General features: G+C 42.2%; 1 protein-coding gene and 1 pseudogene across 20 annotated transcripts in view; both read right to left on the bottom strand.

Moving 5' to 3' along the window:
* Window positions 1-3,164: 3,164 nt before the first annotated feature.
* On the bottom strand, window positions 3,165-7,056 carry LOC129015155 (uncharacterized; annotated as a pseudogene).
* Window positions 7,057-20,217: 13,161 nt separating this feature from the next.
* Window positions 20,218-25,993, bottom strand: part of CHD9 (chromodomain helicase DNA binding protein 9) — a 275,732-nt gene continuing 269,956 nt past the window's right edge. For all 20 annotated transcript variants that reach the window (XM_054453479.2, XM_054453475.2, XM_054453480.2 and 17 more), the window contains one exon: window positions 20,218-23,708. In XM_054453479.2, the coding sequence (XP_054309454.2) occupies window positions 22,833-23,708 (876 nt within the window). In that variant the 3' untranslated portion in view covers window positions 20,218-22,832. The remainder of the gene's footprint in view (window positions 23,709-25,993) is intronic.

Genomic DNA, 25,993 nt, shown 5'->3' with positions numbered 1-25,993 from the left:
GAGAGAGGAACAGTTTGGGGGGGGAAATATTTCCCTTTTGTACTTTCTAAGTTTTGGACTATGAAAACATATCATCCTTTCAAAAAGTCAATAAAAGATTAATTTCCTCCTTCTGCTCTGTGCCCCTACCCTCAGCAAAAGAATGGGCTTAGAGAATCAGATATACCTGGGTGTTGAAATCCCAGCTGTAAGTGATCTTAGGCAAGCACTTAACCTTTAATACCCCATGTTTTTCATCTACACAATAGAGGTAATAATGGTAACTGTCTCCTATGGAGGTTGTGAGGATTAAATGGGATTGTTAACATAGTGCCTGGTGAAGCACTCAATAACGGTTCCAACACTGGTAGTAATAACAGTAGTAACAATAGCAATATTATCTGATCTCTCTGGGCCCCTGTTAGCCAGCTATAAATTCAATCTCTTTCCCTGTCCCTTCCACCTTTACTGAGTTCTTTGAAAAACAAATGAGGGCCGGGTGCTCTGGCTCACACCTGTAATGACAGCTGTTTGGGAGGCTGAGGCGGGCAGATCACATGAGGTCGGGAGTTCAAGACTAGACTGACCAACATGGAGAAACCCCATCTCTACTAGAAATACAAAAGTAGCTGGGTGTGGTGGCACATGCCTGTAATCCCAGCTACTCAGGAGGCTGAGGTAGGAGAATCGCTTGAACCCAGGAGGCAGAGGTTATGGTGAGCTGAGATTGCACCATTGCACTCCAGCCAGGGCAACAAAAGTGAAACTCTGCCTCAAAAAAAAAAAAAAATTCCTACCCGGCACTCCCCCAGCAGCTGATGAATGTGCTGAGGACATTGGTCCAGGATTCTGGCCTCCCCAAAACAGCTGCTTTGACAAGCCTGCTTGCCTTACCCAGCACTAAATCCCTGCCTGCTCTATCAAAATTTCCATCTCTAAACTGGTTGTACCTATAACCCTCCCTCACCAGTCAATAGATAAACAAACCCTGAAAAATAAACACCCCTTCCTGGCCCAGCAGCCCACTGCCTAATATTTACTGTGTACCCAAGCTTTCAGAAATGGAACTCACCTGCTGGTTCACCCTCATTAGGGTGGCAGCTGCACGGGAGCAGCTGGGCTCACCCATTAAGCAAGAAGCCAATAGCTGGATAGTGACACTCAGACCCCAGTCTGGGTGAGCCTGGCTGAAAGCCCCCTTCTTTCTGGTCCGACTGTGGAGAGAGGGGGCGGAGCATACACAACTCTACTGCCCTTCGCATCCTTCAGCTGTGCTTCCTCCTGAGAGAGGGAGCCATTCATTAATTTGGCCAAAGCCTTCTTGGGGTCTGTAGGTTTCACAGGCTGGGTGTGTGGGGGCCACCATGCTAGAGAGAGAGGCTGGTGTATCAGAAGGCAGCCACTTGGCCAGAGGAGGGTCAGCTCCCTTGGTGACCTCCTTCCCCCGGCTGGACACAGCGCCCTGCACTCTCATGTGACTGTTCCCCTCAGAGCTGCTTCCAGGGGAGGGGTTCTAACCCTGTGGGTTGGGACATTGTGTTAGTTTACAGTGGGCCATGCTTCCTCTGTCATCTCCAACTCAGAGGCAGTAGAGAGAAGATGAGAAATTCCCTGCACCTCCTCCCTCCTCAGCACCCCCACCTCTGCACACGTCCACATATGGAGACCCTGACAATGGTCCCTGGGAGTGCCAGTATCTGTGCCTCCTTTCCATGCCTGCAGCAGCCATACCCACTTTCCAGACCCTTACCGCTTGGCTCAGTAGGCGCTGAACTGCCTGTGGTCCTGCCCCTACACCTGGGCCTCTGTACCCTTCAGTTCCCCCAGTTTGGTTCTTATTACCCCCAACAAGTAGGGAGCCTGTAAGGTCACCTGTTGAGCAAGCTGGGGGAGAGAGTAGGGTAGGGCTGGGAGGATGAGGAGGAGAAGCTTATAGTCGTGCTGGAGACTCAGCTGAGCAGAGTCTATGCAGGCCCATTGGCTGCCTAGCCAGTGGTGATCCCGCTCCCACCCTCATTTCTTCTTTGTTAACAAAACCATGACCTCATTAAATATTGGACATCTGTAAACCTCATGGACCTTCCTCCAGCCTCCCCGCCATGTATTGGTGAGTCTAAGTCAACTCTAGTCATTTCATTCCTCTGGACATTGATTGCTTGGGGCTTTGGCATGAGCTGCCTCTTCATCTGAGTCTGAGCCACAGGTGCCCTCTGCACCTACCACACTGATGCACTGGGCCAGGGAGAACTCTGTCTCGATGGAGATGAGCTGTGAGGAGCTGGTGGCTGGGTGGATCAGGTTGTTGTAACGAGTTTTGTTCAGAAGGTCGTCCATCAGCTTCTGCTCAGCATGAGCCACACAGCAGTCCCCTGGGTAAACACACAGACATGCTGGGCCCTTGTGCAGCTGTCTGGCACTGCAACTGACAGCTACAAAGCAGGAGCCAAGAGGGCCAGGGAGCACAGGCACCCCGAGGGCCGGCTGAAGCAGTGAAGGCGCTGGCAGGCCTGGCTTTCCTGGGTACTTCAAATGACATTCGTGACAGAGCTCAGCTACCTCCTCCCATGCCACACCTCTTCCTCCTCCTCCTCCCTCGATCAATGAACAGCATCCCACACTCTACATATCTGATACAAAACTGGGTGTCTCTTCCAGACCCATCCTTTTGTTCATCCAAGTGGCCACCAAGTCCTGTCTGTCCTCCCATCTTCACAGCTACAGGCATGTCCCCGCCTCCTCCACACTGCCCACCTTCTGTTCTCTCCACCCACACTCTGCCCCTGCCATCCATGTGCCATACAGTGGAAAACTGGTCTTTCTACAGCAAACTGGACTAGGGCCCTTCCCTAAGCACAGCTCTCAGAGCTGGAGGTGGAGTTGAAACTCATGTTCTGGCTTGGCAGGCACAGCTCTTTCCCCCTTGGCACTGGCTTATCCAGAGTGCTCACAGTGCAGGGCAGGAGCCCCATGACTCAAATGTGGGTTTGGTGCAGAACTGGGTCTGAGGTGGTGCTTTCCCTAAGAAGAGACAGGGCTGGCATGGAGGGATTTTCTGGGTTCAGAGTTAGACCTACAGAGTGCAAAGTTTCTCTGAGGCACCAAATGGCGGGGTCCAGCTGGCAGCTGGCTCCTGATCTGGAGCTTCAAGGAGAGGTCTCATCTCAGAGCCACATTCAATAGCCAGCTTACATGCAGCCTCCTGCAGGGAGCTTCTGTAGAACTTCCCTGGAGCTTCTACAGCCTCAGATCTGCCCCACTGCATACCCCAGAACTCTTGCCAAGTGGCATTTGGGTCTTTATGTCATGTCCCTCCCATGTCTGAGAGTAAAGGTGAGGTGCAGGGACTTGAGCTTGTGTACTCTGGTGTCTTAAGGGACAGTGTGTCAAGTAGAGTGGAGGCGGCTTGGAAAGAGGGAGACTCAGAGGAAAGTGAAGGACACGTGACCAAGCGAGCCTGGGAGCAGGAAAAGAGAGCAGAGTGAGCAGAGGAGACTTCTGGGGCCGGGGAGGGGATGAGAGGATCAGGGAATGAGGGGGGCTGGAGAGGTGGGGGTGGGGATGCTCGTTGGGGGCTGCCTAGCTCACCAGGCTCAGGAGTCAGTTACATCCTTCCACAAGGGCCAGCTCATCTGGTCATCCCAAAGCCCTCCCTCTGTGGCTGGGACCAGAGGGCCCAGAGCATGGATGACCCAATTGAGCAGGGCTGAGGTGGACTCAGGTGGGTGCTGGGCTGGACTCCTGGCTGTGGGGAGCAGCCACCACCCTGCCTACTACATCCACATTCCAACTCGCTGCCTATCGGAGCAGATGCAATATTGGGCACCTTGTGAAACATGCTCCTGGTGCACCTGCTGCCTGCTGCCCCTCCTGCAGAGTGCCCGGGCTCTCCAGAGGGGATTCCTGTGGAGGCTTGGCCTAGAATCTGAGTCCTGCCTCTCACACTCGGGGCTGCTATCCCAGAGGCCAGCTGCTTGAGTACCCTGGAAGCCAGTCTGTAGCCCCAGGCTACAGCTGGGTCCATCCCACAGCCCTTCTTTAGTGTATCTATTTGTACTGACTGCTCATTTCATAGAGAGGAGTGTGTCTTGCCCCAGCCCATCTGGCATGTCTAAGGCAGCTGTGGGGTTGGAATCTGCAGCTCCCAGCCCCCAGCCCTGCAATAGTAGAAGAGGCTGGACCCCACATCTCTCAAGTCCCTCTGGGCTGGTGCGAGTGGGCTCCCGAGTCCAGGGCTGCTCTGCAGGCTCTGGGGCTCATGCACCAGCTCTGAGCCCACCTGATGTGCTCAGGTTGCTCACCTTTGGGTCTGTCCTGCCTCTCAGGCATGTGGCTGACCCTCAGGGCCTCTCCCTTATCTTGACCACGAGCTATGGGCTCTGACTTAGAGGTTCCCAGAACCTTAGACCATTTGCCCCCATCCCATTTCTCAGCTGAGGAAACTGAGACTAAAGAGGGGAAGCAAATTGCTCAAGGACCCCCACCAAATCAGAGGCAGAGCTGGGTCTAGGAGTCTATTCTCGACAGAGGTTCTCCCTGTCTCCTGAGCCTTCTTTAGTGCCCATTAACTTCCCTGTAAGGAAACTGCCCTGCCGAGGCTGGAAATGGTGCTGTCCAGGGTGGTGTGTGCCCATGACTGCGCCGGTGTTTGTACTTGTGAGTGTATATGGGGGTGGGGATGAAGGGTGGGAATAAACAGCAGGGTTGCTGGGGGCTGGAATGCACTCCACCTCACCCCAAAAAGGGGCACAGGGAAGCCCAGCAAAGCACAGCACATGCTTCGACTTTCCAATCTGCTGAATGGCTGGGAGGCCAGCTGGGCTCAGAGGACAAGGGACAGGTCTTTCCCCCACAGATGACAGGGGTGGCCCAGGATGAGTGGAAGCTTCTGCTGCAGCTTTGGGGGTCACATCCCATCCCATGGGCTGACAGTTAAGCAGAAAAGCCACCTCTAGGGGTCAGTCATGATCTAGTGATTCTGATGAGGAGTGGGCCCACTCCAGCCTCTGTCCAGGGTCTTGTCTGGAAAAACTGCTCCCTGGCAGAAACGGGCTAATAATTTGAGAGGAAGCCATAGCTGAAACTCTAAACTGTGTGAGTGTGTGTCCAGTTTTAAAAAGCATATCCAACTTAAACATTTATATTGAAAAAATGGAAAGCTATTCCCCTTGTTTTGGAATACAAACTGCAGAAAGTAACAGTTAACAGAATCGTATTGGAAAGGTTAGATTCTGCCTCTGGAAAGGCACAGTGATTTTCAACTGGGTTGTGTGTCTTTAACTGAGGAAGGGAAGATGAGATTTATGTTTAGTAAAAGGCAGCTATAGATTTATCTTTTATAAAGAGCTTGCCATATACTATTAGTGCTTTTTCAATCATGTCAGAATCAGCTGGGTGCCTGTGGAAATGCAAATTCCCAGGCTTCCTTCCCAGAGATTCTGGTCCTGTGAGCCTAGGGTGGGGCCCAGAAATCTCTATGAGGTGGTGCGGGCTGCCCCAGGACCACACCTAAGAAACACTGCAACTGGCCCCCACACACATCCAAGTCCCCAAATTTGTAGGCAGGCATGTTATCTCCATAGAACAGATAGGGAAACTGAGGTCCAGAGTGGGGAAAGAAATGTCATGGGGTCATCTAGCAAGCAGTAGCAGAGCCACAATACACCCACTGCCTGTGGACACCATCTCTGATGACAGCTCCACCTCCCTACAGGAACCTTGCCTACCCCCACCCCTACCTCCTCCTGCCCCTATCAGGGGTCTCTGTCCAAGGAAGATGTGCCCCTGATCTTCTAGGCTGACTGGGGCTCAGAGGGAAAGCTTGGCCCAGAGTGTAGGAGCTAGAAGGATCTTTGGAATTCAGGTGGGGAAATTGAGGCCCAAAGAAGGCAGTCCTCACATTTGAACTCTGTCTGGAGAAGGGCTGGGTCTCCTTCCTTAGTGGTAGGTTTGACTTCACCAGTCTGGCCCTCAGTCATGCTGTCTGTCCAGGCCTGTCACACCTCCGGGTGGGTGACCAGAGGTGGTGGTGCCATAAAATGCATTTCCTGTGAGATCCACCCCCAAAGCTCAAAACATTCCAGGGCTAGTGATTTGGGTAAGCCCCCTTCCCTCTCGGCCCAGTTTCCCCATCTCTACAACAGCTGTGTTGGTGGAGACTTCTCTCTGAGACTGGGCTGCAGATTTTCTCCCAGTGCCTGCACCGCCTAGGTTGCTGGCTCCTCTGTGCCCACTCTTCAAGACAGTCACCTCTTAGGTGAGGAAGGAGCCTTGGCCCTATTGGGAGTGGGGACCGGTGCACCCCCCAGCCTCCCAGATTGCTGGGGATGACCTGGGCTGCCTGCAAAGCCGGTGCCATCCAGCGCCACTGCTCAGGCCACAGACACCCACCAGGGAAGGTGGCCCTGGCCCTCACAGCGGCTCTGAGAAGAGGCAGCCCCCACTCCAAACCTTGCCGAGCCACCCACACATTTTTCAGCTCAAAGAGGCTTTTAGGAAAATGAATCATCTCAAGTTCATACCCATGGGGGTTGCTAAAAGAAAGGACAGTGCGGGGTAAGCTGGCACAAGGGAGTGCTGCTCTCTGCAGACTTTGCAGGGAGGACACTTAGGAAAAGGGACTGAAACCTGGGAGGGTGACTAGCTCAGGGTTAAAGGGAGGGGATGGAGCTGGAGTGAGCTGGCCTCATCCTCCCCCTTGTGCCTTCCAGCCTGGCTCAGGTGATTCAAGGGAGTAAGCACCTCCCTCTCCCGGCCAGGGAGTTCTCGCCACGTTTTGGAATCAGTACCATTCCCTTGGGGCTGGAGGGCAGCTCCCACCTCTGGACGTGGCTGGAACTGCTGCCTCAATTCTGGATCCAAAAGGGCCCCTGGCAGCTTCTCCACCTCCCTCTCAGTCCAGACCCCTACCTCACCCGTGAGGGCCCCAACAGCAAATCTGACAACTGGAGGAACAAGGCAGGAAGGGAAGGGTCTGAGGGAGTGACCACTTTCAAAAGGCCGCTCTGCCACCTTCTCTCCATGACTCTCAGGCTTGCTTTCATATTGCTCCCTCAACATCCTTTTGCTATAATCTGGCATGTTGACATATGGTCTTGAAAAACAACAACACTGTTGACGTGGAGCAGACTTCCCATTTGGGATGGTTTGGAGAAGTTAGGGTTGAGGGTATCCTCTCTTCTGCAAACTGTGGCAGTAATAGGTGAGATATATAAAGTAAATAAAGGCTGGGCATGGTGGCTCATGCCTGTAATCCCAGCACTTTGGGAGGCTGAGGTAGGTGCATCACCTGAGGTCAGGAATTCAAGACCAGCCTGGCCAACATGGCAAAAACCCATCTTTACTAAAAATACAAAAATTAGCCAGGCATAGTGGCACACACCTGTAGTCCCAGCTACTCAGGAAGCTGAGGCAGGGGAATTACTTGAACCCGGGAGGCAGAGGTTGCAGTGAATGGATATCTCACCACTGCATTCCAGCCTGGGTGACAGAGTGAGATTCCATCTCAAAAAAATAAAAATAAAAAATTAAGTAAATAAAAAAGACATACCCAGGCTGAAAAATAAGTTAATCATCTCCATGAATGAAAAGCAGAAAAGAACTGCAAAGTGGTTGGAGGCTGAAGAGACTGGACCCTGCTGGGCTTTGGAAACCAAAGACAGTGACAGGTCCTTTGAGATAAAGGGGGACCAAACGACTCCTAGCTAGAAGCTGGGAGCTTAGGTGTACCCCAGTACTTGAAAGGATGCTGCCCAGGTGCAGTGTTTCATGCCTTTAATCCTGGCACTTTACGAGGCTGAGGTGGGCTGAGCACCTGAGCTCAAGAGTTGGAGACCAGCCTGGCCAACATGTCGAAACCCCATCTCTACTAAAAATACAAAAAAGTTAGCCAGGTGTGGTGGCAGGCACATGTAATCCCAGCTATTTGGGAGGCTGAGGCAGGAGAATCCCTTGAACCCGGGAAGCAGAGGTTGCGAGGAACTGAGATCACACCACTACACTCCAGCCTGGGTGACAAGACTCTGTCTCAAAACCCCCCCCCCAAAAAACAAAAACAAAAACAAACAAACAAAAAAACAAGGGTGCTGGAGGGTGGGGAAGTCTACTGCTGCTCTGTGGTCTGTATCCCTGGCTTTATGGGATGTATACCTCCCCAATATCCCCAGGACAGGAGCTTGCAAATGCACTGCAAAACTGTCAACGTCAGGCTAGCAAAGGTGATAGGATTAAATAGGTTTTTATAAAAGTTTGACAAGTTTTTTTAATAAAAGAAAAAGAAGAGCTATCTAATTATCTATAGAGAATAATATAATCTTGGTACAAAACTGGAACAAGGATGTACAAGGAAAGTTCATGATAGAACAGTCTGAATGATGAGTCTTTGTCACAGGGAGAGGGCACGGGGCGGTGCTTAGTGCTTAGCCTCTGGAGCCAGGCAATCCAGATTTGTATTCCTGCTGCCACTACTTATCTTCCTTGTGACCTTAGGGAAAATGACTTGCCTTCACTGTGCCTTAACTTCCTCATAGATAAAGGGGGAAATAACCTTTACAATAAGCCTTCTAGGATGAAATGAAATAATTCAAGGAAAGTAACTTAACAATACCCAGAACATAGAAAACTAAATAGATGTTAGCTATTATTAACTTTTACGAACATGAATTCCAAAATTTTAAATAAAATAATACCAAGTCGAATACAGCAATGTATGCACACACACTAATAATGCATCATGGTGAATTAGGTTTTATTACAATAATGCAAGGGCAGAGTCAACATCAGATAATGCACTATCAGCAAGCTAGCTTCCTTTTTTTTTAAGACAAGGTCTCACTGTCACCCAGGCCGGAGTGCAGTGTCAACATCTTGGCTTACTGCAACCTCCACCTCCCCAGCTCAAGCAATCCTCCCCACAGCCTTCCGAAGTGCTGAGGTTACAGGTGTGCATCACACACCCAGCCATATCTTCCTTAATGTAAAGCAATTATCATACCTAATAGTAAAATTTTAGAAGCACTTTTCCTCAAAGTTAGGATGTAGACAAAGGTACCTTCTATCACTATCTCTATTGAACATGGCACTGGAGGCCTTAGGTAATGTGTTAGACTAATACATATGAAATTGCCATATTATTTTTAGGTTATGGAGTGCAGTGGCACAACATCAGAAATGAATGTAATTCAACCTATAATAGAAATAAATTGGCGGGGCGAGATGGCTTATGCCTGTAATCCCAGCACTTTGGGAGGCCAAAGAAGGCAGATCACCTGAGGTCAGGAGTTGGAGGCCAGCCTGGCCAAAATGATGAAATCCTGTCTCTACTAAAAAAAAAATACAAAAATTAGTCAGGTGTGGTGGCAGGTGCCTGTAATCCTAGCTACTCAGGAGACTGAGGCAGGAGAACCTCTTGAACTCAAGAGGTGGAGTTTGCAGTGAGCCAAGATTGTGCCACTGCACTCCAGCCTGGGCAACAGAGTGAGGCTCTGTCTCAAAAAAAAAAAAAAAAAAAAAAGAGAGAGAAAAAGAAAGAAGAAAGAAAGAAATGAAGGAAATAAAATTTTTAAACTGGAAAGAATAAAATTATCTGTATTTTCAGACCATGTGATTGTCTATGCAGAAAATCCAGAAGAATATACAGATAAATTATTAAGACTAGTAAGAGAGTTAGCAAGGTTGTTGAATTCAAGATCAACTTAAAGAACTATTAGCTTTCCTATACATCAGTAATAACAAATTAGAAAATGTAACAGAAAAAAAGATTCTGTTCACAATAGCAACAAAACCCTGAGAATATATCTAGCAAACTATACACCAGGCCTTTTATGAAGACTATTGCGATAGCTGAATGTGTCTCCCAAAATTCATGTGTTAAAACTTAATTCCCAAGATGATAGCACTAAGAAGTGGGGCCTTTAAGACGTGATTAAGACATAAGGGCAAGACTTCATGCATGAGATTAGTGCCTTATAAAATGGCTTGGGGGTGGTGGTAAATCTGTCCCTTCTGCCTCATAAGAACATAGTATTTTTCTGCTCCAGAGGAAGCAGCATTGAAGGTACCACCTTGGAAGCAGAGACCAGGCCCTCACTAGACACTGTATCTGTTGGAGTCTTGATCTTGTTCTTCCCAACCTCCAGAACTGAGAAAATAAACTTCTGCTCTGTGTAAATTACCCAGTCTCAGGTGTTTTGCTATAGCACTACAAAGGGACTAAGATAAATATAAAAATTACCCAGGGACTTCAAGGAAGAACTGACTAAATTGAAATATATGCCATACATATTATGAATCGTAGGACTCAATGCTATAAACATACTACTTCTCAACAAATTAATCTATAAATTCAAGAAATTCCCACACAAATCCCAATATAATTTTTTTGTGGAACTCGACAGGCTGATCCCAAAATTCATGTAGTCATTGAGGGGCCAAGAATAGTGTAGCAGGGCTGGTGGGCATGGTGGCCCACACCTGTAATCCCAGTACTTTGGGAAGTCAAGATGGGAGGATGGCTTGAACCCAGGAATTCAAGACCAGCCTAGGCAACATAGCAAGATGACATCTCAAAATATTACAAATCAGTAAATAAATAAATAAATAAAAAGAAGGTTAAGTATGCACATTTTGTTGTGAATTTCAATTTTACAGTGATTTTTTTTTTGAGACAGGGTTTTGCTCTGTCACCCAGGCTGGAGTGCAGTGGTGCCGTCTTGGTTCACTGCAACCTCTGCGTGGGCTCAAGCAATCCTCCCACCTCACTCTTGGGAGTAGCCAGAACCACAGGTATGTGCCACCACACCTGACTAATTTTTGTACTTTTTTGTAGAGACGGGGTTTTTCCATGTTGCCCAGGTTGGTCTCAAACTCATCCACCTGCCTTGGCCTCCCTAAGTGAGATCACAGGCATGGGCCACTGTGCCTGGTCTAGTGCTTTTTTTTTTTTTTTCTCCCAAGCCTTGGGAGCAAAAGTTGATACACAAGTAAATTTTATTGGTAATGTTTTTGTGTGGACCTTAAGCAGAGGGAAAATTAGTCTGCATTATGGTGTATCCAGACTAAATGACTGATATTGAAATGAAATTATCCGATGGTCCATTTCCAAGATGGCTGAATAGGAACAGCTTCAGTCTACAGCTCCCATTGTGGGTGATGCAGAAGACAGATGATTTCTGCATTTCCAACTGAGGTACCAGGTTCATCTCACTGGGGCTTGTCAGACAGTGGGTGCAGTCCATGGAGTGTGAGCTGAAGCAGGGCAGGGCATTGCCTCACCTGGGATGTGCAAGGGGTCGGGAAATTCTCTTTTCTAGCCAAGGGAAGCCATGACAGATAGTACCTGGAAAATCAGGACACTCCCACCCTAATACTGCGCCTTTCCAATTGTCTTAGCAAACAGCACACCAGGAGATTATATCCTGTGCCTGGCTCAGAGGGTCCCACGCCCACGGAGCCTCGCTCACTGCTAGCACAGCAGTCTGAGATGGGACTGCAAGGCAGCAGCGAGGCTGGTGGGGGGGGGGGCATCAGCCATTGCTGAGCCTTGAGTAGGTAAACAAAGTGGCTGGGAAGCTCGAACTGGGTGGAGCCCACCACAGCTCAAGGAGGCCTGCCTGCCTCTGTAGACTCCACCTCTGGGGGCAGAACATAGTGGAACAGAAGGCAGCAGAAACTTCTGCAGACTTAAACGTCGCTGTCTGACAGCTTTGAAGAGAGTAGTAGTTCTCTCAGCACGGAGTTTGAGAGCTGAGAACGGACAGACTGCCTCAAGTTGGTCCCTGACCCCCGAGTAGCCTAACTGGGAGACACCTCGCAGTAAGGGCTGAGTGACACCTCATACAGCTGGGTGCCCCTCTGAGATGAAGCTTCCAGAGGAAGGATCAGGCAGCAACATTTGCTGTTCTGCAATATTTGCTGTTCTGCAGGCTCTGCTGGTGATACCCTGGCAAACAGGGTCTGAAGTGGACCTCCAGCAAACTCCAACAGACCTGCAGCTGAGGGCCTGACTGTTAGAAGGAAAACTAACAAACAGAAAGGACATCCACACCAAAACCCCATCTGTACATCACCATCATCAAAGACCAAAGGTAGATAAAACCACAAAGATGGGGAGAAACCAGAGCAGAAAAACTGAAAATTCTAAAAATCAGAGCACCTCTTTTCCTCCAGATGAATGCAGCTCCTCACCAGCAAAGGAACAAAGCTGGATGGAGAATGACTTTGAAGAGTTGAGAGAAGAAGGCTTCAGATGATTGGTAATAACAAACTTCTCTGAGCTAAAGGAGGATGTTCGAACCCATTGCAAAGAAGCTAAAAACCTTGAAAAAAGATTAGATGAATGGCTAACTAGAATAAACAGTGTAGAGAAGACCTTAAATGACCTGATGGAGCTGAAAACCATGGCACGAGAACTATGTGATGCATGCACAAGCCTCAGTAGCCAATTCAATCAAGTGGAAGAAAGGGTATCAGTGATTGAAGATCAAATGAATGAAATGAAGTGAGAAGAGAAGTTTAGAGAAAAAAGAGTAAAAAGAAACAAACAAAGCCTCTAAGAAATATGGGACTGTGTGAAAAGACCAAATCTACATATGATTGGTGTACCTGAGAGTGATGGGGAGAATGGAACCAAGTTGGAAAACACTCTTCAGGATATTATCCAGGAGAACTTCCCCAACCTAGCAAGGCAGGCCAATATTCAAATTCAGGAAATACAGAGAATGCCACAAAGATACTCCTCAAGAAGAGCAACTCCAAGACACATAACTGTCAGATTCACCAAAGTTGAAATGAAGGAAAAAATGTTAAGGGCAGCCAGAGAGAAAGGTCAGGTTACCCACAAAAGGAAGCCCATCAGACTATCAGTGGATCTCTTGGCAGAAACTCTACAAGCCAGAAGAGAATGGGGGCCAATATTCAACATTCTTAAAGAATTTTCAACACAGAATTTCATATCCAGCCAAACTAAGCTTCATAAGTGAAGAAGAAATAAAATCCTTTACAGAAAAACAAATGCTGAGAGATTTTGTCACCACCAGGCCTGCCTTACAAGAGCTCCTGAAGGAAGCACTAAACATGGAAAGGAACAACTGGCACCAGCCACTGCAAAAACATGCCAAATTGTAAAGACCATTGATGCTAGGAAGGAACTTCATCAACTAATGATCAAAATAACCAGCTAACATCATAATGACAGGATCAAATTCACACATAACAATATTAACCTTAAATGTAAATGGGCTAAATGCTCCAATTAAAAGACACAGACTGGCAAATTGGATAAAGAGTCAAGACCCATCAGTGTGCTGTATTCAGGCACCCATCTCAAGTGCAGAGACACACATAGGCTAAAAATAAAGGGATGGAGGAAGATCTACCAAGCAAATGGGAAACAAAAAAAGCCAGGGGTTGCAATCCTAGTCTCTGATAAAACAGACTTTAAACCAACAAAGATCAAAAGAGACAAAGAAGGCCATTACATAATGGTAAAGGGATCAATTCAAAAAGAAGGGCTAACTATCCTAAATATATATGCACCCAATACAGGAGCACCCAGATTCATAAAGCAAGTCCTGAGTGACCTACAAAGAGACTTAGACTCCCACACAATAATAAGGGGAGACTTTAACATCCCAATGTCCACATTAGACAGATCAATGAGAAGAAAGTTAACAAGGATATCCAGGAACTGAACAAAGCTCTGCACCAAGCAGACCTAATAGACATCTACAGAACTCTCCACCCCAAATCAACAGAATATATGTTCTTCTCAGCACCACATCACACTTATTGCAAAACTGACCACATAGTTGGAAGTAAGGCTCTCTTCAGCAAATGTAAAATAACAGAAATTATAACAAACTGTCTCTCAGACCACAGTGCAATCAAACTAGAACTCAGGATTAAGAAACTCACTGAAAACCACTCAACTACATGGAAAGTAAACAACCTGCTCCTGAATGACTACTGGATACATAATGAAATGAAGGCAGAAATAAAGTTGTTCTTTGAAACCAACGAGAACAAAGACACAACATACCAGAATCTCTGGGACACATTTAAAGCAGTGTGTTGAGGGAAATTTATAGCACTAAATGCCCGCAAGAGAAAGCAGGAAAGATCTAAAATTGACACCCTAACATCACAAAAAGAACTAGAGAAGCAAGAGCAAACACATTCAAAACTAGCAGAAGGCAAGAAATAACTAAGATCAGAGCAGAACTGAAGGAGATAGAGACACAAAAAAACCTTCAAAAAATCAATGAATCCAGGAGGTGGTTTTTTGAAAAGATCAACAAAATTGATACACCACTAGCAAGACCAATAAAGAAGAAAAGAGAAGAATCAAATAGACGCAATAAAAAATGATAAAGGGGATATCACAACCAATCCTACAGAAATACAAACTACCATCAGAGAATACTATAAACACCTCTATGCAAATAAACTAGAAAATCTAGAAGAAATGGATAAATTTCTGGACACATACACCCTCCCAAGACTAAACCAGAAAGAAGTTGAATCCCTGAATAGACCAATAACAAGCTCTGAAATTGAGGCAATAATTAATAGCCTACCAACCAAAAAAGTCCAGGATCAGATGGATTCACAGCCAAATTCTACCAAAGGTACAAAGAGGAGCTGGCACCATTCCTTCTGAAACTATTCCAATCAATAGAGAAAGATGGAATCCTCCTTAACTCATTTTATGAGGCCAGCATCATCCTGATACCAAAGCCTGGCAGAGATACAACAAAAAAAGAGAGTTTTAGACCAATATCCCTGATGAACATCGATGCAAAAATCCTCAATAAAATACTGGGAAACCGAATCCAGCAGCATATCAAAAAGCTTATCCACCATGGCCAAGTTGGCTTCATCTCTGGGATGCAAGGCTGGTTCAACATATGCAAATCAATAAACATAATCTATCATATAAACAGAACCAAACACAAAAACCACATGATTATCTCAATAAATGCAGAACAGCCCTTCAACAAAATTCAACAGCCCTTCAACAAAATTCAACAGCCCTTCATGCTAAAAACTCTCAATAAACTAGGTATTGATGGGATGTATCTCAAAATCATAAGAGCTATTTATGACAAACTCACAGCCAATATCATACTGAATGGGCAAAACCTGGAAGCATTCCCTTTGAAAACTGGCACAAGACGGGGATGCCCTCTCTCACCACTCCTATTCAACATAGTGTTGGAAGTTCTGGCCAGGGCAATCAGGCAGAAGAAAGAAATAAAGGGTATTCAATTAGGAAAAGAAGAAATCAAATTGTCCCTGTTTGCAGATGACACGATTGTATATTTAGAAAACCCCATCATCTCAGCCCAAAATCTCCTTGCTGATAAGCAACTTCAGCGAAGTCTCAAGATACAAAATCAATATGCAAAAATCACAAGCATTCCTATACACAAATAACAGACAAACAGAGAGCCAAATCATGAGTGAACTCCCATTCACAATTGCTTCAAAGAGAATAAAATACCTAGGAATCCAACTTACAAGGGATGTGAAGGACCTCTTCAAGGAGAACTACAAACCACTGCTCAATGAAATAAAAGAGGACACAAACAAATGGAAGAACATTCCAGGCTCATAGAGAGGAAGAATCAATATCGTGAAAATGGCCATACTGCCCAAGGCAATTTATAGATTCAATGCCATCCCCATCAAGCTACCAATGACTTTCTTCAAAGAATTGGAAAAAACTACTTTAAAGTTCATATGGAACCAAAAAAGAGCCCGCATTGCCAAGTCAATCCTAAGCCAAAAGAACAAAGCTGGAGGCATCACGCTACCTGACTTCAAACTATACTACAAGGCTACAGTAACCAAAACAGCATGGTACTGGAACCAAAACAGAGACATAGACCAATGGAATAGAACAGAGCCCTCAGAAATAATACCACACATCTACAACCATCTGATCTTTGACAAACCTGAGAAAAACAAGCAATGGGGAAAGGATTCCCTATTTAATAAATGGTGCTGGGAAAACTGGCTAGCCATATGTAGAAAGCTGAAACTGGATCCCTTCCTTACATCTTATACAAAAATTAATTCAAGATGGATTAAAGACTTACATGTTAGACCTAAAACCATAAAAACCCTAGAAGAAAACCTAGGCAATACCATTCAGGACATAGGCATGGTCAAGGACTTCATGACTAAAACACCAAAAGCAATGGCAACAAAAGCCAAAATTGACAAATGGGATCTAATTAAACTAAAGAGCTTCTGCACAGCAAAACAAACTACCATCAGAGTGAACAGACAACCTACAGAATGGGAGAAAATTTTTGCAATCTACTCATCTGACAAAGGGCTAATATCCAGAATCTATGAAGAACTCAAACAAATTTACAAGAAATAAACAACCCCATCAAAAAGTTGGCAAAGGATATGAACAGACACTTCTCAAAAGAAGACATTTATGCAGCCCAAAAACACATGAAAAAATGCTCATCATCTCTGGCCATCAGAGAAATGCAAATCAAAACTACAATGAGATACCATCTCACACCAGTTAGAATGGCGATCATTAAAAAGTCAGGAAACAACAGGTGCTGGAGAGGATGTGGAGAAATAGGAACACTTTTACACTGTTGGTGGGACTGGAAACTAGTTCAACCATTGTGGAAGTCAGTGTGGTGATTCCTCAGGGATCTAGAACTAGAAATACCATTTGACCCAACCATCCCATTACTGGGTATATACCCAAAGGATTATAAATCATGCTGCTATAAAGACACATGCACATGTATGTTTATTGCAGCACTATTCACAACAGCAAAGACTTGGAACCAACCCAAATGTCAAACAATGATAGACTGGATTAAGAAAATGTGGCACATATACACCATGGAATACTATGCAGCCATAAAAAAGGATGAGTTCATGTCCTTTGTAGGGACATGGATGAAGCTGGAAACCATCATTCTCAGCAAACTATCACAAGGACAAAAAACCAAACACCGCATGTTGTCACTCGTAGGTGGGAATTGAACAATGAGGACACATGGACACCAGGGGAGGGGGGAGGGATAGAATTAGGAGATATACCTAATGCTAAATGACAAGTTAATGGGTGCAGCACACCAACACGGCACATGTATACATATGTAACAAACCTGCACGTTGTGCACATGTACCCTAAAACTTAAAGTATAATAATAAAATGAAAAAAGTTGTATTATCCATTATATAAAGGATATATTGAAGTCTCCAACTATTCTTGTGTTATTGTATACTTCTTCTTTCAACTGTGTTAGTTTTTGCTTCATGAATTGTGCAGCTTTGTTGTTAGGTGCATATATGTTTATAATTGTGATATTTTCCTAGTAGATTGGCCTTTTTTATCATTATAAAATGTTTATTTCTAGCAGTTTTCGTTTTAAAGTCTATTTATCTGGTATTAGTAAAGTCACTCCAGTTTTCTTGTCTACTGTTTGCATAATATGCAAAACAGGAAAAAAACGCCTGTGATATATAATGCATATATATGATATACATGAGATGAATACTTCATAATGTATATTTAAATTTTTAAATTATAAATGCAGGCATCCTGCATATCCTGTTCGCTTTGCTGTTGAGGTATAAAATAGAACAATCTTACTGGTTCCAAGATTCAAACACAACTATTTCATGCCTAAATATTTAATGAAAGAATCATAAATGTATGCAAATATTTAACTACAAACATCTTATTGTTTAATAGCCCCAAACTGAAATATTATATATCTAAACGTTCAATAATTGGGTATTAAATTATAATACATCTATATATTGGAATATTAGAAAGCCCTTAATAATGTTGTGGAAGATTCTTTAATGACATGGAAAGACAGTCATGATATAGTCAATGAAAAAAGTAGGTTACAAATGGTATGTACAGTATAACTCCATTGTTATTAAAATATATATTATGTATATGCAAAGAAAAATTACCCAAAGGTTAATGATTATCTCTGAATTCAGCATTATGGGAGTTTTACTTTGTGCTTCCCCTGTCCCCTTGGATTTTCTATAATATGTCTTTTTTTTTTTACTAGGAAAAAAGAACAATAAGTTAATTTTAAAGAACAAAATATAATTTATGCCTATTAACTTGGCAAAGATTATTTGAAGAGACAATACACAGCATTGGTAAAGATTTGGGAATAAATGGGCATGCACAAAATGTATGCTGCTAATGTTAGTATAAATAGCTACTAGTAGCTTCATTATAAACGTGGCAACATAAACTGAAGTCCTTAAAAACAGAGGAAGTATTTTCAGTTCTAGGAATTAAGCAAATTATTTAGGGATGGATGCAAAAATGTCTACATAAACCCAAATGTCCATTTTAAATTAATGATTAAATAAATTACATCTGTATGAATCAACACTATGTATTAAAAATTACATTGCAGGATTCTTATTTGACATAGGTCAGTATATTAAGGGCAGTGCACCAAGTTTTTTTTCTTCTTTTTCAAAGCCTACAGCAGGCAGAAATTATGTACCATAAAACACTGAGTTAATATGAAAAGCTATCAGTTTCCTAGGGCTGCCATGACAAATTACCACAAACTAGGTGACTTTAAACAATGGAAATTTATTCTCTTACAGTTCAGGTTAGAAACCCCAAATCAAGGTGTTGGCAAGGTTGGTTCTTTCTGGAAGCTATGAAGGAGAATGCTTGTTACTTCTCTCCTAGCTTCTGGTGGTTGCTGGCAATCCTTGGTGTTCCCTAGTTGTAGGAACATCCCTCCGGTCCCCTTTATCACAAAACAGCCTTCCCAGTGTTTCTGAGTATCTTCTGCTCTTCTTCTAAGGACACTAGTCATTGGATTTAGGGCCCACCCTAATCCAGCATGACTACAACTAATTACATTTGCCAAGATCCAATTTCCAAAATAAGGCCACATTCTGAGGTTCTAGGTTGACATCAGTTTCTGAATGACACTACTCAACCCACTACATGTAAATAACATAGATATACAAAAGATTGAATATATTACTGACAGTGTTTATCTTTGGGTAGTTTTAGTTTATGAATGATTTAAATATTTTTGTGCTTTTCTGAATTTTAAAATAAATAGCTTATATAGAGATTAAGTTCTAAGTTTATTGTATAAAGTGAATATTAGGTGTAGTCAAAAATAATTTCTGGCCAGGTGTGGTGGCTCACACCTGTAATCCCAGCACTTTGGGAGGCCGAGATGGGTGGACTACTTGAGCCCAAGAGTTTGAGATCAGCCTGGGCAACATGGCAAAACCCCATCTCTACAAAAAATACAAAAATTAGCTGGCTGTGGTGATGCATGCTGTAGTCTCAGCTACTCAGGAGGCTGAGGAAGGAGGATTGCTTGAGCCTAACAGGTCAAGGATGCAGTGGGCTGTGATCGCACCACTGCACTCCACCCTAGGTGAGGCAGAGCAAGACCTTGTCTTTATAAAAAAAAAAAAAAAAAATCACTCTTTTCTCTCATAGAGCTCACAAAATACAGAATACATCATTTTATACCTCGTATCTCTTCTCAAAACGTCCAACATAGGCAATTCTTCCTCCAACACGGGAACAGACTACTGTTCCTCTGGGTGAGTACTAGATGAAGCAGTTGGTTTGTGTTTATATGTTATGTTGTACAAAAATGAAAAAAAGGTTTTCTAAACATGAAAGTGTAGTTGAATGTGTTCAAGTTAAATGAGTATGAGACTCCACTGTTTTAGTTTTGTAATTAGAGGAAAAACTATTTTCTTTAATGTTTACAAAGAACACTACCCATGGCAATGAGTTAGGAAACACTCTTAAGACTAAGGGAAAAAAATAATTATTGATTTCCAAAATGGACTTCTCTGAGGTATATCTCTGAGTATTTCTGAATTTTTTAAAAGTCCAAAACTTGAGAAAATAATACTTAATGTTCAGCATGAAGTTGAGATTGGGCTGCAAAACTGGGGTTTAATAATTTGAATGCCCAAGCAGCAGCTTTTTCTTTTTTTGCAACCACCAATATCCACAATGAACAATATTAGTAAAATTAAATCAAAATGAAAAATTGACAGCATTTAAGATACTGTGGATAAAATTATAGCCAATTTTTGTTTTAAAAATTCTTCCAAGGTATATTTTCCTTTTAAAGATTTACAACTATGGTGTCTCTCATAACTGGAATAAGATAAATTCTATATAAAATTCAATTTTAAAAAGTATTCTCATGTACAGAGGCTGACATCATGGGTAGTCAAAGAATATGTTTAATAAAAAATAATTAAACTTCCATTTGCTCTATAGAACATCATAGAAAGTAATAAATTACAAATGACTTTTTAAGACGTTTGCTCAACTACAGAAAGCAAATTCAGACTACACAAAACACAACTGGTAAATATTGCAAATGTCCAAAAGAAAGATTGGACTAAGATTTGAATCATAAAACCTGAAACAAGGGCTATAAATACAAGGCAATAACAGCTATAATTCTTTTAGTAACTACCAACACATACTTGGATATCCTTTCAACTGCAACTTTAGTATTATGTAATTCTACTGATTTTTTTTTTTTCCTTATAACCCTTAACTTTACACAACCATATTTGCATGTGTTTTCTTAGCTGATAGCTGGACAACTTTTCCCCAATGAATATTAAATAGAAGTGTCTTGAAACCTAAGAGAATGTTTAAAGTTATGTTAGACTTAATGCTTTGAAAACTGTAATTGCCTTATTACATAGAAAGAGAATCACTAGGATGTTAACCAAATTTATTTGACCATAATTAGGAAAATACTTTCTCTCATAAATTTGATATAAATTAGATTTTAGTGACAAGATCTACAGATTTTTTTTCCTTTTTTTTTTTTTTTTATTTTTTTTTTAATTGGCGAAAGGAAGGAATAAAGATCATGTGGGTAGAATTAGAGGGAGGAAGGGAAATGTGGTTGGTGTTGAAATACTCCACCGGTAAACTAAGTTAACTGTGTTTGAAAAACTTTGGCTATCTCATAGGTGTATTCTAGTTAAACAAAAGTGCAATACTGCAAAGGGAAGATACTAAATATGTAATATATCATTTTCATGATGAAGAATTACTACCCACTTCTCCTGGATGGGCATTATAGAGACTATTGCTAAGACATTGCATAAAGGACTATCAATTCAAAGTACTATTTTGGGAAAATACAAAATCAATACAATCCCAATGGAACTTATATAATTTTGTAAATACATATAACACTGTCTCTCTAATAAGGGGTTATTTTACATACAGAAACATAATTTACTGGTAAAGGTCTTGGAAAACCTGATACAATTAACTAACTCATGACAAAGCAACAGTTTTATCAAAACACACTGAAAGTATTTTTTCTGTAGGAGAGAACTGGGACACTTTTTCCCCCTAAATTTATGCCCTTGCAGACTTTACCACTAACTTATTTGAGTACCAGAAAAATGCTAACATATATCTCTCCTTCGAATGTCAATATTTTTATGTCCAATTCAGTACTAATTGTTTTAAATATATATGAAGGTGAACCTGGACCTCTACCTTGTCAGAATAATAGCAGCTTTAGCAGGAGAAATTGTATCACAAATCAAATATCAGACAAATTTTACATGGTAAAGGATTCTATGAAATTGAACAGAAGCCTTAGGCTTCACTTTTGTGGTTTACAGGTATAACTTGCACATCTTTTTGAGATTATTCAAAGTGCATTTTCAAAACGGGCAACTCAGTATATTTAATATAAACTGATAACCCAACACTGATTCTGGGCAACATTTAGTCTGCTTACACCTAGAAACTCAAAATGAATTTAGACTATCTGCATATTACTTTACCACTATTATCTGTTAATTCTGGAATATTTCCATGACATAAAACACAAATAGAAATCTACACAAAGAAAGCAAACAAACAATTTCTTTTACATGAAGTATGCTGTGTTGAAAGTTCTTTTCAGTGGCATTTCATGAGTTTGCCTTTTCTGAACCCTGGAAACAGACATTACTCATCTGAGACATGATTATTTCTAATAGGAGGCCAAACTTTGAAAAGTTAAAACTAAGTATGTCTATAGGGTGCCAAAGTCACATGACACATGATTATTTTATGACTTAATTTTACTGATATCTGAATTAAACTCAGCAAAAAGCAAGTCATATTTCTTGCCAGATTAACATGATATATAGGATGTGTTTAAAAAACCCCTGAAAACAAGTATAGAATTAGAAACGAATGTAAACTTCCTAAACTAACTCAGCTGAGGTAACAGGTAGCCAGTTAAATTGGCTGATTGGGAAACTTATTTCTTCTTTAAAACATACTTGTACCTGAATTGGAAACATCAGCAGTGCATCACAACACTAGAGCATTTTCATGTAATTAAAGCAATGGATGGTGATGTAGATTCTACAGCTTTCATGACATTCATTAGCTGCCCAAATTATTGCTGAGTTTTGATCTGTAAATTATAGGTGTCAAGGAGGCTGTAAAACTATATTCAAATTAAATCAGTAATATGCATAAAGTATTCTGTGTTCACTGCAAATATATTAAATATACAACTCTTATTGAGCATAATTTTCATAAAATTAACCCCCAACAAAATTATAATGCCTTTTGTTGTAATTTTACACCTTTATGTATTTGATAGTACATACGAGTTCAGAAACTTATGAATCTTAAGAAATATTACATGCAAAAAGTCTCTGAAAGCAGTTTGCACTTCTAAACAAATAACTGAAATGTTCGGTCAGTAAGTTATTGACGCACTCAACACTGGGGTATTTACAATTAATTATTAAAGAAAAAATCCAAAATCAGTTCATATTTTAAGTGCAGAGTCTGGGAATCAGTCTTCATTACTAGAATCTGAATCCTCAGATGACGACGATGTACTATCAGATCCAGATGAAGCATCAGCTTTCTCTGAACCCTCATCTGTGCTGTTTTCATTGAGAGGACTTGGTTCAGTTCCTCCTTTGTCTTCCTGATCTTTAATTCTGGAATCTTCTTCCTTTACTTCTACAGACTTAGATGAGCCTAAGTCACTGTTTTTGTTTTGTACATCAAAAGTACTGGACTGGGACAAAGTTGGAATATGAAGATTAAGGCCTGGAGTGAGAAGCATCCCTGGATAAAGTATATTAGATAGTAATAGTGGGTTAAGAGCTAATGGGTTGGCAGCTGCAGCTGTATTTAATGCAGCAGTAGAGGATGTGGAAGGAGAACTTGACAAAGAGTTTTCTCCACCATTCTCTGAACTTTGGCTCTCTGTCCTTTCTTTTTTTCCTTCTGACTCCTTAGAGTCACTTCCCTTTTTGTCTTCTGTCCCAGATTCCGTAGGCTTTGTCAGGAGTCCTCCCATGCCCAACAGATTTGGTAATCCAGCCATTCCTGACAGCAGCATGGGGAACATAGCAGCCATGTTTTTAGCTTCTCCTCCAGAAGGAAGGCCAGTAGGCATTCCCATCAACCCTGCAGTTACTTGCAGTGACTGCAAGTTTTGTAGGTTTTGTTGTAAGGCCTGAAGAGTTGTGAGATCCACACCTGGAAGTAATCCATTGGCTAACAAAGGATTGCCTGAAACACTGGTGGCAGATGCAGCAGCTGCTGCTGCTGTGGCCTTTGCAATTCCACTTTTAGGCCGTCTCCCCCGCCTGCTTACTTCCTCTCTCACAATGGGACCAGTGAGAATACGTTCATACATGCTTTCTGGAAGAAATCCCTGGAAGAAATATATATTCATTAATAATCCCTACATGAAGATAAAATAAAAAGTTATTAGCTTATCATACAAATAACCATGAAAATTAGGTAATTATTTGTAAATTTATTCTGTACTGGTATTAAATAATCAATTATAATAGCAATAACCTAATTTTATATAAGTGGTAGCTTCAAACAGCTCTTCCACTTTTCATTTTATCACAGAATAAGTGAGTAAAGAGGTCTTTGGCCTTCCTCCATACTGTAAAACATAAGATTGTAGTATAATTCTAGAAAATATAAGGTCCAAAAAAATTTTTTTCATGGGTACTTCCATAACCCTTACATGTTTCACACCATCACTTGTTCTAGAAGACCAAAGAAGTGGCTCCCTTTCTAATTGGGAAGAACAATAAAGAAAGAATAGAGGAAGTGAAAGGTTAAGGTTAAAGTAAGATGCTTCATATGAATTATTTTACTGTCACTTTGGGAATAAAGGAGATAGAGCCATGCTCAAAAAGACACTCAAAGTGGGGTAAGATCACCTGCAGTAGCACTTGCAGATTGAGAACCATAAAGTCCAGGACAACAGAAAACAATCTATGCTACTTTCATGTAATTCTCCCATGATTTTCTGGGTCCCAGAACTCTTAGAAGTTTTAAGAGTTTAGAATCACTGGACCAGCACTATCTAATAGAAATATAATGTAAGCCACATATGTAACTTAACATTTAAAATAGGTAAAACAGAAATAGGTGACATTAATTTTAGTAATAGTCTATTTAATAGAACATAATCCGAATATTGTCACTTCAATGTGTAATCTATAAAAATTGAGATATTTTACATTCTTTTTTTCCAACAAAGTCTTCAAAATCCAAAACCACTGTGTATTTTACACTTAATGTTAATTCACATTTCAAGTGCTCAACAGCCACATGTGCCTATTTGTGGCTACTGAGGGGCTACTGTTTGTGACAATGCAGTTCTAGATAGTGGTTTAAGACAAGACTCATTCGACTATTGTTTAATTTTGTTTTGAATTGAATCAACTTATTTTTTCTCTTTACAAAGGCATCAGGGCTCATTGCAGAAAACACAACAAAAAATATAAAAAAAATCATCCATCATCTCATCATTCAGAGATAACCACTGCTAACATTTCAGTATGTGTTCTATTTTTTTCCTTGTGCAATTATACACATTCTATAATTCCCCCCACCTCCCTTTCTGAAACAAAAAAAATAGAATCACAGCAAACTTAGTTTTATAGCCTGCCCTTTCCATTTGGACACCTGTAAGAATAATATCTATCAATTATTCACCATTAGCATATGTGTAGGCTTTACTATCCCAAGAGCTTAAATACTACTGATTTTAATATACTGTGAACTTTCTCTCCCTTTAGATGTTCTTCTAAGATATGATTTTTCTTTTTTTTTTTTTTGAGATGGAGTCTTGCCTCTGTTGCCCAGGCTGGAGTGCAGTGGTGCGATCTTGGCTCACTGCAACCTCTGCCTCCCAGGTTCAAGTGATTCTCCTGCCTCAGCCTCAGCTGGGAGACCTACTGCCTGGCTAATTTTTGTATTTTTAGTAGAGACGGGGTTTCTCTGTGTTGGCCAGCTGGTCTCGAACTCCTGACCTCAGGTGATCCACCCGCCTTGGCCTCCCAAGGTGCTGGGATTACAGGGTTGAGCCACTGCACCAGGTCTAAGACATAATTTTTAAAATAGTTACCTAGGCTGGGAATGGTGGCTCAGGCCTGTAATCCTAGCACTCTGGGAGGCTGAGGTGGGTGGATCACTTGAGGCCAGGAGTTCAAGACCAGCCTGGCCAATATGGCGAAATATCGTCTCTACTAAAAATACAAAAATTAGCAGGGTGTGTTGGTGGCTCCTGTTGTCCCAGCTACTTGGGAGGCTGAGGCATGAGAATCACTTGAACCCAGGAGGCGAAGGTTGCGGTGAGCCAAAGTCACGCCACTGCACTCCAGCCTGGGCGACAAAGAGAGATGCTGTCTAAAAAAAAAAAAAAAAAGAAAAAGAAAAAAATTCCATAGCTTTCCAGAATCTTAATGAACTATTAATTTATTCTCAATTTTTTACTAGTATACCATGATAAATATCCTTACATATTTGCTCATATATTTGATTACTCTTTGTGGCATCATTCAAATGGTATCTTAGAGGTTAATGTAAAAACAAATCAGTATTTATTGATTCCTGTTCTAACCTGAGAAGCATCTGATAAATTTGCAACATGTACTGCAAAATAAAAATTGCAAACTGAAAAATGCTGTCACA

This window comes from Pongo pygmaeus, chromosome 18 (assembly GCF_028885625.2).
Source record: "Pongo pygmaeus isolate AG05252 chromosome 18, NHGRI_mPonPyg2-v2.0_pri, whole genome shotgun sequence".
NCBI lineage: Eukaryota > Metazoa > Chordata > Mammalia > Primates > Hominidae > Pongo > Pongo pygmaeus.
This window is presented reverse-complemented; position numbering and strand designations above follow the sequence as displayed.